At 34.9% G+C, this 15,388-nt stretch overlaps 1 protein-coding gene across 8 annotated transcripts in view; it reads right to left on the bottom strand.

Annotated features, from left to right (window-relative positions):
- Positions 1–5,253: 5,253 nt before the first annotated feature.
- The window catches only part of LOC116159245 (protein dead ringer-like), a 155,198-nt gene continuing 145,063 nt past the window's right edge, over positions 5,254–15,388 (bottom strand). For 4 of the 8 annotated variants that reach the window (XM_031472194.1, XM_031472195.1, XM_031472198.1 and 1 more), the window contains 3 exons: positions 11,064–11,247; positions 6,467–7,152; positions 5,256–6,052 (listed from right to left, as the gene is read on the bottom strand). In XM_031472194.1, coding sequence (XP_031328054.1) covers positions 5,934–6,052; positions 6,467–7,152; positions 11,064–11,247 — 989 coding nt within the window. In that variant the 3' untranslated portion in view covers positions 5,256–5,933. Of the gene's footprint in view, positions 6,053–6,466; positions 7,153–11,063; positions 11,248–15,388 lie in introns of all 8 variants that reach the window. The other 4 variants (XM_031472193.1, XM_031472192.1, XM_031472196.1 and 1 more) reach the window with 3 other exon arrangements.

The raw sequence follows: 15,388 nt of genomic DNA, 5'->3' as shown, positions 1-15,388 counted from the left end.
ATAGCGGGATCCCGCGGGATTTTTGGGACTGAGGAATTTGTCGAGCACGGGGACGACTCTGTTTACTTTGTTAATGAAATGCATAACGGAAAAGTTATTTCTAAAATAATTGTTAAAAATTTACTATGATTTTTGAGGCACTTTAGAAGTTCACCTTTTTTGTGCTTTACAGATGAGGTTTTTTTGAGTTCTAAGTTAGGCTGAAGGTACTGTTTTGTTGAATATTGTGATAATTATCGATTTATTTTAATACAGATGTTAACCGCATAAAATTGCTTATTATGTTTTTAAAATTTTGCGGGATCCTGTAAATACCGGGATCCGCGGGATTAACATCTAACGATCCCGCAAATACCGGGATTGAGATTTTACTGCGGGATTGCATTCCCTAATACTGATAAAGCGTTTGGCGAAAAATAGTTATTTGTACAACTAGTTTTGAAAGTGATACTTTTTTTCATGAGTTTGCAGTTTGTTTGATGAGGGCGAAGTTTACTCTATCTTGAACCGTTTTCATGAAAATCATACTTCGAAGAGAAATTTCACAGTACGAAAAAAGAGTTTTGAGTGATAAGTATTACAAATTTCAAAACTTTTGTCTTTAGGGGATAGAACAACTCATTTGAAACATACTTTGCCATTACAGTTTTTCTTGTAACTAATCAAATAAACGCGTAAATAGAGAAAAACATACAAAACGCCTATCTCAGCAATACAAATAAGGTATTCAGTGACGTCATGCGCACGACGGACGAAAAATGAAACATGGGAGCATCCGGCACTGGTAAGTAGGAACATAGTGGTTTAACATGGGAAATTAGTTTTATGCAATATCCTGCCCTCCTGTACATTTTACAGAAAAAAACTAGTGTTTAAAGTTGTTCAGAATTAAAAGGTGCATATATGTCATAGGCAAATAGTTATTTCAGGCAAATGGCATTTTCCCGGGCAAATGCTATCTGCCTGGACAAATGACTTCATCAAAATAAGTCAGCCTAGGAAAATAGCATTTGCCGAATCCGTTGTTGGGCAAATGACTTTTAATACCTATATTGAATGAACGAGTTGTGTATCTTCATCGGTGGTTTTCTATTATTGTATTGTTATTTCGTGAGTTTCAAGACCAGGTAAGTGAAGCATTCCATTCTTAATTTTTTATTTAAATTATAATTTTGTGTTACCAGAAAGATGTTTTTATTTTTACGCAGGTAAACTTACCCCGAATTTTCCGTACCCATCATTAATAAACCTTTTTTTTTGGTTAAAAAAGTGGATCGATCTTATTGATATTAAAATTTCCATTTGCCTAAAATCGGCTTAGGCAAATGGTATTTGATTGGTCAAATACCATTTGATTTGCCTAGTCGAATGGCATTTAAAAACTAAAAAGAACCTTTTGCCCAGGCAGATAGCATTTGCGCGGGAAAATGCCATTTTCCTAAAATAACTATTTGCCTACGACACATACAAAACTGTTTGTCCATGTTTTATTAACCTTTTGCTATACCCGCAAATTTAAAAATAAATTTCAACATTTCTGTTATTAGTACCAATTCTGTTTTATGAATTACAAAGTGTGCACCTACGTTTCTTCGGTAATTTTTATTCGCGGCAGCAGGAAATGTTCAAAATATTTGTGCATGACCAGATATGTATCTACTTTTTAATAGCAACCGCCCCAAAATTCTATCTTAAGAAAATTATTTCTGTTTGCGAGTGCGATAGGTATTTTACTTATCTATTTATCGAAGGAAAGTACTACGCATTTTTATGTAACTTGAACCGAAAGGTAATTTCATTTAATTCGTGACTAATTTTTGAACATTCAAGACATGTAAAAAGGCAATACAACGAAATCTGTTAGTGTGTACTACATTGTATTAATAGGAGGCCGTGTTCTAGCCTTTTGACTAGTAATTAAAATATCTCTGCATCGGACTTTCTAGCTAGATTAGCTAAATCCGAGGCTAAATCTCTCAGTACAAACAAAAGCGAAATTTTGTTGGTATGCTTAAATCTAAAGAAATTCTGTAACAAGCGTTTCTGTATATCAGTTTTCTATAGAAGAAATTGTAAAATACTTTAAATCATATTCCAATTTCGTTCGCTCTCCGCAACAGTTTTTTTGGAGTGCTACACAGCGGCTAAAGCAGCGTGTCATAGGATACAATAATTAATACATGCAATAAACTGGTAAAATACTACAATATTGTAACTAATTAATTTATAAATTCTGCCACTTACTTGGTTCTTTTGATACACCTCCGTAACACACACAATCACGAAATAATACATTACCGACAGGGAGTCGTAGTTAAATCATACCGCCGTTACATTTCAAAATGATAATGATTCATTTGGCCTTCATGCAATTGCATACAATTGAAACAAACTTGTAAACACGCGCAGATTTTGAAAGTTTGATAAGATGCCTACTCACGTCATTAAAAATAATGATGCGATCGAGAATTCTTACGGTACCTTCTTTTTAATAAAACAAATCCAAAAATGTACGTAACACAACCACTGTAATGTTAATGGTAACTCAAGATGTTACTCTTAGAACCTCGCTTAGAACGTTCGCACGAAGAAATGTTCAGTTAAAATTTTATTGTTTTCGAGTTCTTGAGTTATTGGGCCCTTTATGGGAGCAACTGGATTTTATGCAGAATGAAGAAGTTTATGCTAAATTGAAAGGCTTTTGTTTTATTCTTCAATTTTCATTGACTGTTCCGTTATCCATTTAAGCATACTCAGAGACTAATCTACCCCGGAGAGTCTCCAGAAACCCTGCGAATAAACAAATTTAGAGAATCTGTAAACATAGATCGTTTAGGTGATCTAGTAATTTCCTTAGAAATTCTCTAATTCTTCTGGGGCGCTTCAGAAGTCACTGGGAGATTCTATAGAGGTTTCAATAATTCATTCAAGCTGCGAAAACTAATGCTCGAACATGTATTAATTAGGTATATAATTTTCTGTCACTTTTTTCCCCTTACGTGTTGTCAAAACTAATTTGCTTTATATCGCATTTTTGATTCTCAAAAAGCAGCTTTATTGTTTCACTAACTATCGGCTTTTCGGGCGCCTTTTATAAATCGATCGAGATCTCGGCGACGAAATATCGTAGAACATTCGGGTTTTCGGGATCATACGTGTTATTCCTGCATCGCTTAGTCTGAAAGTTGAAAGCCATTCCTTAAGTTCATGAATTTCCTTTAAATGTGTTAAAATAAGGAAGGAGAATATCATATTGTTTGTGTATGAATGTCAGTTTTTTTCGTTTAATAAAATATGTAGGTGTCCGATCTTATCTAATTCAGGAGTTATTACTAACTATTATTGGCCGCATGCTCAATTTTAACTAAATTGAGTATTCTGAACAGATATTACAGTAAATTTTTACATGTTGAGTCTCAAAATGTCACGGGCTTCAAACCAAATTTTTCAAATTGAAAAGCCGATAGAATTTGCTGTACAGGCACGAAGTGGGGTTTAAGCATCTAGTAAATGAAACACCTGTTGAGGTAGCCTCAATTTACGTCGACTCAGTATGCATATTTTCTGACGAACTTGAAATGCCGAAAACCAATTGGTGTTAGTCATGCTTTGTGATCGATCAGTTTTTGTTTACAATCAAGATGCGAAAACACCCGCCAATTCATGGAGAAATTTGTGTCGTATGAATAAATAAAATGCTTCGATACAGGGAATCGCTGTGTAGTTTGTATCGCCAATTGAATTCGATTCGCTTGATGTGAATCGATAAAAAAGTACGTACGGATAATTATGGACACGGCACACAAGATGAGCACCATTAGCTGGGCGATTCCGGATTTTTAGTTGGAATCCCCCAACCCAACCCAAAAAGTCCTAGGAAGAGCTTAGAGTCCCTTGGGTTTCTAGTAACCTTTTAAGGAAGGCTAGACATCGTTGAATGGAGATTTCAAAGGTCGGCAATATCTCCCGATACGCTCTGGGAAGGTGTTCTGTAGAGGCGACGTAAAGTTCCGCGAAGCGCCTAAAATACTTTTGAGTGGTTTTAACTATACTTTTAAATCCCGTCCAATGCTCTGGAAAGACTCTGTCAAGCGACGGAAAAATCTAGAGAACGCTGGGAAGATTTCAAAAGACTAAAACTTTGAACAAAGTTTACAAAACCTACGCTCTTGGGAAAGTTTTTGTGCGCCTGTACGAGATGCGCACCAGTACTTTCGAATTTATTGTATACCGCAGGAAGCTTTGGAATACGCTAAAGTAGTACCCCAATAGTGTATTAACCCTTAATTATTCCATAATATTTTAGCATTTAATCCTTCTGAGTCATAACCTTAATGCTCATGGGAAAGTTACTACTGTCATTAGAACGACGGAAGAAAATCTAGAGGCTAAACGCTTAGTTTTGGAAGATTTCAAAAGACTAAAACTTTGAACAAAGTTTATGCAACAACCAATGAGTACAAAAACCTCTAAAAGGTTGGCAAGTTGTTCTTGAAAGCTCTGAAACGTGTTTTTGATTGATCTATAACGCCTTTAAATGCTCTGGAAAACGCTTCTAAGATGCTGATAAGAGCACCAGTACTTTCGAGGGTTATTTATTGTATACATAAGTTATTATTTAATTTAGTTAGTGTCTGGTTAGGTACTTATAAATAACCTTCAGGTTATATTGTTTTGCTGTAGCTTTGGAATACGCATGATTTATGGTCCAAGTAGTCCACCCAGTATATATCATGTAGAAATGGTATTAAAATAGATTTTTTACCCTCACTTACCTTTACATTTACCATAATATTGTATTATTGCCTTTACCCTTAATTATTCCATAATATTTTAGCATTTAACTCTGCTCTGTCTTCTTAGTCTTCTGAGTCATAACAATTACTTATGACTTTTGGTATCCATCATAAGATTACCATGGATCTCTAGATAAATTTAAATTGGGCGTTACTCTGTGCTGGGGGATACAGGTGACATCATTACGCTTCTTGAACGTCTATACGGAAGAAAATGTCGTTGTTTAGAAGTATTTTCGTCCATAACAGGCTAAACAGGCTTAGTTTTGAAAACTTCAAGAAAACTTGTCATTTGGAGGTGATTCACTTTATAAGATATACCTCACTACCGACGGCGGACGGAAGTAAATACGATTGAATGCAATGATAACACGCATAGGAATTTATAAAAACTGTAGACAATATGATAATTGAATCTTAAATAAGAAAACACAACTACTATACGAACACATGACCATATTATTATAGGAATAATTTCCACAAAATGTTTTTATCTCTATCCCTGAGACACACAGATCAAATAATGAGAAATGTTTTGTGTTGATCATATTTCTAATTCTAATCTACCGATGGAACAATATTTTCGTAGTATTACACATTTTGATCTCTACAACTTCTATTCACTAATATTGCTAGAAGGTAATAACTAGTTATAAATACATTAACTGCTTAATAAATAAAAAGTCAATTAAAATACTAATTCACAATCATATTCATATATGGTATACAATAATATAATAATGATAAAATAACAGTCTTTTGGCAGATATACAAAAATTTAAAAATCCTAATCACACACTATTCTAAAATACTGATTACTCTGTATTTATATATTTACAATTACGCAAGAGTTAGTAATTGGAAAGTATTCTGAATTTCCAGAAGAACTGGCCTATTGTATATAACTTATAACTGAAATCGAATCACAGTTAACAAGCTTAACGAATTCGAGATTGAAAGTGATTTTCACATTATAGGTGAATACTGACCTTAATCCATGGAAGTTGACGCACACAACGGTTTGTACAAGCACAATAACATCTAATAATAAAATTCGTTAAGAACATGCATATCTAGTATTGAAACATCATTAATAATAAATAAAGTTCGCGCGAAACGTGTTTCTTAAAAAATAATTTACGAAGCTAAAGCGGTCCTTCCACTAGTTGGCGATTGTGCAAATAAAACCCCTTGGTACGTAATACCGTTGAGTTCCATACTAACGACTAAGGAATTGTCTCCACTGCGCGAATCCCCTGCAACAGAGAGAAGGGTCCATTAATCACTCTGATCATTATAACTGTTTATTAGGTAGCAAGGAACGAATGCCAATGTGACGTGGTCTCCTTTTTAAATTGGGAAATTTAAATTAATTATTCCGCGCAGGGAAACGCAAAGATGGGTTTGGAAATAGTCTTGCCTTTCAATTCTTAGTTCTATTTTTATTTATATAAATTCGGAGCGCCCTCACGCTCCATTAAGACACTGGCACTTCTAACGAAACACATTAGGATCATCAAATCTAGATCTTAATTTTTCTTAGATTTATATTTTTGGTTGAAATCATCATTAGTACACTAAGCGTCTAAATAAATTTTCATATTTTTCGAAACGAATTGCGCGATTAGTCCATAAGATTTTAATGGGACTGTGATAAATGTCCTACTTACCTCTACTATTTATTTTTATATGCGTCGTTGCGGGTGTGTGTCTTGATTCGTCGTCGTCCTTTAGAAATTTTTTTGGTGGTGGTGACTCTCTTTCGATTTCTCTTTTGACTATTGGGGACTGCGGGGGTGGTAACGGAAGGTGTGGGGCGGGATCTGACAAGTTCAGGGCTTCTTTCTGTGGTTCGGGTTGTACTTGGTTATTGTTGTATAAGTTCCATAAGGCCATGCGTGACATTTCGAAGGGGTTCAGCGGTGATGTCGCACTTGGTGGTGACGCTTCGCCTTGTCGGGGAGGTGTTGACGCTGCGCTTCTAACTTCCTTGCTGAGCAATTTGACGTACTCCATCATGCGGGCCTCGACTTCACTGGGTGCCAAGCCGGGAATTGGTCCGCCGTTTAGTGGAAGGCCTAAAGGTTGCGGGTGACTTGGGTGATGCGCACCATTGTGCAAACTGATACCGCCACTCATGACCGAATTCATGCGAGCTGTTAACTGCTGATGTTGCGAGACCAGAGACAAAGGAGACATTTGGGATGAAGGAATGGGAGATCTTTGTATACTGTCGTATTGACCGTAACTACTACGCCGACCTTCGCGACGATTGCCATCAATTGCTGCTTGAAGTTCGGCTGGGGTTGAAAGGCGACGTTTTTCACATTCATATGGGTACAGGTACTTCATATACCTAGAAGAAAAGAACATTATATATCTTAAACAAAGGAAAATTCTGCAGTACAGAGTTTGTTTTAATTTAGAATAATAAATTTTGGGTTCTTCTCGGTAAGATAAAATAAACACCAAATTACGATTAATATGCTCATTAGTAAGACTTTCTTTTAACACGTCACGCCATGAAGGCGCTGGCAAAACGTCAAGATATTTAATTCGTTTTGTTTTTTATAGGAAGTCACTTCCTTCATCCTTTAATCGAGCTTTGTTAATCTGAATTATTACCTATACCTATAGCTAATCCAGCAAGGGCGACGGCGACATCGTGGCAAAGTAGGGACATTTCAGACCGACGAGAAAAATAAATTCATAAAACAAAGAGTGGCTGGTTATTAATGCTCCTACGAGTTTCTTTAAATTTAATTGGTTTACCGTGACTAACCAGACTAAATTTTATTATAGACCGCCGTTCTTGAATATCATTTTATAGCACTTTCGATTTAAATTTTTAGTGACGCTCAGCAGAGTTGTAAATCAAAACGAGACGTTTAGATTTAAACGATTTTTTTTGTGATTTTTACAACCTAACCTACATAAAGGGTATTGTAATATTCCACGAATTCCACGCCTAATCCAAATTTTCTTACATTCGTCAATTCTTAACAGTTGACCTCAATAAAAAATACAATTACTTGAACATTCGGTACGAAATAATAATAAGGCGTAGGTATATAGTGAGTAGCTTATATTCAAATGGAAATCACGTTAACATTAATTTGTGCAAAATCAATGCCTAAGGATGCCAAATACTTTACAAATATGATTTCGTCCTGGAATTGGAACAATTTTTGATTCTCCGATATGATGGTCAATCTGGGCATATGAATTTTTTCGTCATTACATGTCACATTGCTACAAGCTCCACAAAACTCCAAAGATTGTTTTAAACATAAAATAAATTTCAAAAGGAGAAAATTATGGGCGTAGCCATTACCACCGTAAATCGGTGGTAATGGCGTAGGCTCCCTGGATGGCCTGTCTGAAATTGACGCCAAAAATTAGGGGCTCGAAAATGGTTACCCCATTTTATCAAAATCAATATTCGTTTACAGGATACCCCTACCGTTTTGGAAAAATCCAAATTAACTTCCTCAGAGCAACAAATAAATGTTGAATAAATCCATAAACTCTGAATCTAATCTACCTTCTTCTGAAAGCAATGTACCAAAACTTGTTTACTTTATTCTCGTATACCCCTGCCGTTTTGGAAAAATCCGATTCCCAATAATCCAAGTCACGAAAGAACAAAAAAATGCATTTAAAAAGTCAGTACAACAAAAGAGCCTGTAATCCACCAAACAATAATTAATTAGCAGCCTAAAATACAAAAAGAATTAGTTTCATTGGTTTTTTTACCATGTACGAGTATATCACAATATGATATCTTACATTGTTAAAAAGAGAATAAAACATTTTATTTAATCAAGTAAAATTTCACAAAACAAGGTTGATATGCATCTTTTCATTTTGGATTTCGTTTTGGCCTCATTTTGGACGTTGTCCTATAACAGTGAGACGATTTTATATTCAACTTTTTTCTAAACTTCTTTAAATTTTAGTCATCAGCACACGAAATTGCAAAAATTTCTCTTCACTGATTCAAAATAACCCATGCAATCCCGCACAATCTGGGACACCCTGTATAACAAGGTGGAAACAACTAAGAAGTATTTCTAGACCATTCCAGATTACATTGAGAACACTTTAGACCCTTTACAAAGTAATGAAGGCCCGTCTAGCTTTAATAAAGATTCCGAAAGGACCTAAAAGGCAACCCGAAAACTTTGGAAAGGGCGTAAGGAGTCTCGACTCTGGAAAACCTTTTAAAAACTTTTCAGAGCTTCATACGTGTTATTACAAAATTGTTAATTTTATGTAACTTTTGTTCATTTGAAAGACCTGCTGTTTGGGTTTTTTTCACTGAATTCTTTGCATTTTTGTGAAGTTTCATCACTTATTTGAATTTCGCAAATTTCCGAATTTTTTAATGTTTTTTCCCAAAGCCAATTTTGTTAATTTTTTTTTCATTCAAGCAACATATCGAAATTGCGAAAATGTAATCTCTCTTTTTATTATCGTGTATTGTCTTGGGCACTCAGCCAAGAGATACTTATTAGACAAGCGAACGGGTGGTGCGGTCGGGTGAACCGACAGACAAGTGGAAAACATGATTTCCGAAGAAAGTTCTTACAAGTCCCTTTTCGAAAGCGGGTATGGCAAATTCGAAACTAAATATGGTAAATTGCTAAAGAAGATAAACACACAGATTTTGCGAAAGTGATAGGGATGTAATAGTTTAGGGATTTTTTTCAAAATGTAGGTATCTGGTGCTTTCATGAAATTGGCTGTCATCTTTCGGAAACCGTTTTTTTCGAAAACAGTAGAGTAGTCGCGTCCATGAAGGTTTTTCTCTGGAAGTCCCCGAAAACAGCTCTGATTTTGAGTATCCTTTTTTTAATTTTTGTTTTTTATATTGGTTAAGATCAGAAAAGTAGCAGCGTAGGTCATATAATAGGTCATTAGAAAGGTTATTTTTTCTCTTTCTTTTAACCATAACTATGAATGGTGTTAAATTAGAAAAAAATGGAGAAAAAACTATGTCAATTGGTCCATATTTCACAAAATTAAGATTTATATATATAGTTGTAAGGAAACAATCCATATGTACTCTGTTTTTAGCACTTATTAAACACCTTCTCATGCTTTTTTGTTAGTTTTTGACGTCCTGTTAATTTAAACGGTTGCAACTCACTATTCGTCTGCGTCGCTGTATTTATCTATGTAAATTGTTTATAAAAACATTGTTCTCAAAGAACAGTGCCCAGTAACATAATGCAGAAGGTATTTTTGTATCTTTTATTAGTAATCGTATATTATACACGGTGGCCCACTGAAAACAGTCAATGCTAATTTTGCCGACTTAACGACAGTTTTGCCAGAAACGCTCGAACACGTCAATTTTAGTTTTGAGGGAGACACCTAAATTAAGTAATACTACTTACGTAACTTTAACTCTGAGAAGGGGGTGAATTGCACCCCAAAAATTTTAAATGGGAAGGGGTAGTAAATGTTAGATAGGTCAAAAGGAATGTTCATTATGTTGTTAGAACTGTTTATATTTTCAAATCCGATCAGTAGTTCCAGAGAAAACTCGATTTAAATGGATTTGCAGAGCCTTTTTAAATGTTTATTAAGTAGTATTAACTAAAAATCTTGAAAACTGTAGTAGTTAAGTCCTCCTTCAACCGACGCAAAAAAGGTTTTCGGCACTTTTCCAATTTTATATCCATTGGCGAGAATTGGTAATGATGGTAACGAAACAGCGAAATTTATTGCTAGGTTAGTAGTACAACATTAAAATACAATTTAATTTTGCATTTCCATTTTATTTAAAGCGAATGAAGGTGTTATAGGTAACGCTAGCTTTTGGAAGATATAGGATGCAATGGTAGCTACAGCATAAAACAGTCCCTTTTGATTATTGAAAGATGTTACATAATGTAATAATAATAGGGTTAGAAAAGCACAAGCAGCGGACTAGCGCAACCTTTTTTTGTCGACCAAACAAATCAATTCTGATCGTTTCAGAAAGCCATAAAAAAGACGTAGTATAGGTATATAAAAATAATTGCAAGCAAAAAAAAAACAAGTACTAATGTTCAAAAACCAACCATAAAACCATATTAATGTGAAACATTACTGTTTCCGATTTTATTGCCTCAATAAAATATTCAACCTCAAACGTTACATATTAAGTCACGCATTGTTTATAAAATTGGTAAGTAGGTACTAGATCATTCAGACAAAGAATGGCCAAATCGAACATAAAATGCATGCATTGAATATTTATTGTAAAAAAACACTTACTGCGTCCTTAACGTAAATGCGGCGGAAGTAATCGAAGAAGGTAAGCGAAGTCCCTTAATGATTTCCTGCCATAGTTTTTTGTTAATTACATCGACTAGTCCTCCTCTCGCTATCACTAAATTGTACAATTCGTAAAGGTCCAATACCGCTTTCGCCATAATTGGTAATCTATTAATCGGCGTGCCTGCAAAAAGGAAATCGCATTAGAATAGGTAAATAATAGATCGAGACAGTTTGTCAGCAAATGATTCAGTTATGAATAATTTGGCCTAAATCCAACAAACCATCTTGTTGTTATGACGTTTCACGTTACACGATTAGTATTGAGAATACAACAGAATTAGAAAAATATTGTAGGGGCATAAGCCTGGATTTAGCCAACGAAAATAATTTATCCTTTTAACAGCTCGACGACGTTGATTTAATACATATTTCATCGCCCGCTTGCTAAACAGTAAAAAATGTTAAATGTTTTTGACACATTTTAAAAACCAAAATGTTTATGTAACCAAGCGAATTATCGTATTTGTAAATAACTTCCTAATGTTCGAAGTATCCTGTTCCAACTTTTATGGAAGGACAGTTAAGAATTACTTTCATTCACGTTTCCCACATTAATCCATCCATTTAACGCCAGAATATTAAGAAAAAATAATTGGGATGCTTATTGCGTTCCAGAAAAGTTAGAGCATCGTTGAGTGTGAACGATGTGGGAGATGCGTTCGTTTATCAACAACCCCCGTAACTCATTATAATCTGAATAGGGTTTTATAAGTTTTACAATCAGTGATACTTCTCCTACAGTTGTAAAAAGTATTTATTATCTACAAACATGTACAGGGTGGTTCAAATTTGTGGCTACGTAACGGTGAGCTTATATGACTAAAAAAACGCTTTTGAAATTTTTGAAAAATCTTTGGAAATAACATATATCACCGAAAAACTGAAAATGTTAAATTTTGTTTTCATCTTAGCTAGCTTAAACGGCCGGAAATGGACGGTTCCCGTTAGCGCTTTTTTTTTCGAAGAATCTGTAATCAGAATTTCCATAGCACACTAGATGTAGAAGCTACTATACTTTCTTATTTCTTATGGGCGCCATATTGGATTTTTACGGAATAAAAAAAGAAAAATAATGACTTTGTCACACTATATACTTTTACATAAATTTACAAGGAAACTTTCAAAATCAAAAGTTTTACATTAATTTCTCAACAAATTAACCACCGGGTAACTAGATCTTGCTGAATCAACATGGCTATGACTGCGATCCATTTAAATGGATTTTTGTTGTCATTCCGTAAAAATCCAAGAGGTATGATGTCCATAAGAAATAAGAAAGTAGCATGTAAACTGCCCATTTCCCACCGTTTAAGCTAGGAAAAGTGAAGACGAAATTTGTCATTTTCAGTTTTTCGGTGATATCTCAGTTATTTTCAAGGATTTTTCAAAAATTTCAAATGCGTTTTTTTATCAGAAAAAGGGACAACTTTGCCCTCACTTAACCTACACTGTATCCTTCTGGATTACGGAGATTCCAATGATAAGTTACGAATTTGAAAACCAGTCAGTTTTTACCGCCGTTCATAGTAGAAAACAGAAAGAGAAAACGACACTGAAATGTTTTCAGTACGCGTTTTTCCCGTTCAAATTTTCCAAATCTAATATTTTTTTCTGGTAACATTTCAAATTACGACATCGTGCCATAACCGGATAAGCTTTTAGGATCGCACTGCTCGGTATTCGGTTGAGAATCCCAATTTACCATTTTCTCAGATTTTCGTCTCGACGTCTTTCATCATATTATAATCAGCAGAGAACATCTACTTTTGTAAATTGTTTAAAAAAGATTTTTGTATTTAATTGTAAAACGTGAAATTGCGTGTTAAAATGTAGGGACATCTGGTCGTTTGCGATAAGGAGTTTTTCGGACGAAAATCCATTAACGTACGTGTTCTTACGTCTGTTAAAAGGTATTTCGAAGAATTGCACGTTCTTTTCGGCGTAAGTGGGATGCGGGACGCGTTTCTTCAAAGCTAGCGTTATCAAGTCCGTTGTGAATGGAGAGCTATTTGAAATTTTGTAAAGGAAGGAGTTTATTTAATGGTAGAGGTGGTGTTCCTTTAAATACTGGAGGTAACGAGAAAGCGCGGCTGCTGCTAGCTGTTAGTTTTCGCAACGGCAAAAAAAGCGTGTATTATTGTTAACGCCAACCACTCGAGCATTTTGCCCCTATTTCTTTAATTGAATCAGTTCGTCGGTTTCGAAATAAAGTGTGTAGAAGCAGTTAAGCAACCTCAATAAAAATATTTATTGGAGTTTACGCATACAGTTACTCCAAAATTAGGCAATTTAAAAAAAAATTTGTAAGTAATTCTAAGACTTTTTTATCGCCTGCGTGCGAGGTATTATGTTCAAGCAAGCTTTGTACGCTTTTCTTTCATAGGTGAATTTTGTTTTAATTTTATTGTTTAATGTGTTAGGGTATAAATGTTTGTCATTGTCAATAAATTAATTGTGCCGTGATGTAGTTTTCATATCAAAATTTTTTTACTCGTGTCCTTTGAGTCGAAGCCACCGAGTCAAGTGATCCATGAAAGTACCCGATTGTGATGTCATGGGCTGATATGCCAATGGCATGAATGGCACACCGAACGGTGATCGTAAGAAGCTTTTTTGTCAACTACTCGAGATACAGCGCCTCAGTCTCTAGTGTTTATCATGTGTAGTCACTAATTCAACGATGTCCAAATAAAATGGGGCAGATGTTCAAAAGGGGTAGGGTGGTGGAGGGAGAGAATGCCTTCTAGCTTTCATGGTATAATCAATGATGTTAACGAAAGGAATGGTCATCCAATAAATCTCACCTCCTCCGACAATTCGGATCTGTCAGAATTCTTTATATATTGTTATGTAAACAACGTCACGCAGGCATTTTGTTTGGTCTCGGCACTTATAATAGTAATGGATCACCCTCTATGTGGAATATCATTTTCGAGTAAATTTGGTTAATGGGTTTGAATTAAACACGGATTTCGTTCCTTTTTAGTGAATTTGGAGTTCAACCTTGTTTTGTATGGGAATTGTTGAATGTTTTGTTTATTTTATTGTAGAAGTCGAATGACGTGTTAAAAAGTAGGAACATCTGGTCTTTGAGATAAGAATATTTGTTATCGCGTTACGTAAGGTGAAATTTAATTAGATAAGCGCGCGTGATCGCCGATAAGAAAACATTCGGTTGGCGACACCGCAGAGAGACCGCATTTCGAGCTTTAAGAAACTTTAAACCGCGTGACAAAATTTACAGCGGAATGTAACTTTTGGCCGCTCAAAGTCAAAACACCAGTTTGAAAACAATCGGACCAAAACTATACAAGAAGAAGACGAAGAAATGAAAAATTACCACGTTAGTAAACAACGCTCGGGGATGGCGCCCAGATATCGCCAACCCTACATCGTGGATCCCCGTTCCTAAAATTGTTAATTACACGGCCCCGGTAGGTACACGTACATTCCTCGTCTTTCCACAAGCGTTCTTCCACCAACCCTCATTTGCTGCTAGCCAGTAATCAGCCAAAAGTGAGATGAAATTATAATAAATTTGCAAAAATGCGCTAAAAACTCAGTAGTAAGTTCAACACAGAAATTAATTTATATTATTAAATCAAATACAACTATAGCGATATCCTAAATTTAAAAAAAGGTGTCATAACCTTACAGCCTAAAATTATTCGCACTGTTCTTGATTCTTGTAACAAAAAGTAAGATAAATAATGTAATTAATTATGTCAATAGATTAATTTTTTACGAAAAATAATTAACATGATACCGATCGCTAGTATAATTAATCTTTTCCTCGGAATCAGTACACCATATTTGATTATTTTGATTTGGCCTTGTTCCAGCACGAAATATGATGTAATGACCCTGCCTTTATAACTTGTTCTGATCAACACAAAAAAAATAAATTTCAAAATAAAACTAAGAAACACAGTAGCAAAAATTGTTGATTCTTCTCTGTTGAATTATACTGGGTTTTCAGTTTTGTTTACATTATGGTTTTCCATTTCATCAACCTAATTAATTCATTGTACGATTTGTGGTAAATTGTGACAATGCAGAGAACATTCTAGAATCATTTACTCTGTTATGCATATATGCAAATAATCCATGGCTTAGTCTATACACAATTGTAAAAACGGCACTGTATGAGAAATTGGCTGAGGACACATAAAACACAAAGAAGTAATGAAAATTGGAGCCGATCATTTATTTAACGTCATGCATCAGGGGGAAGCGATTGAAACGAACAGTGCAAATGTCCA

Source organism: Photinus pyralis, unplaced genomic scaffold (genome assembly GCF_008802855.1).
Source record: "Photinus pyralis isolate 1611_PpyrPB1 unplaced genomic scaffold, Ppyr1.3 Ppyr1.4_LG1, whole genome shotgun sequence".
NCBI classification, from domain to species: domain Eukaryota; kingdom Metazoa; phylum Arthropoda; class Insecta; order Coleoptera; family Lampyridae; genus Photinus; species Photinus pyralis.
Note: the sequence above shows the minus strand (reverse complement) of the source record. Positions and strands in the feature narration are given on the sequence as shown.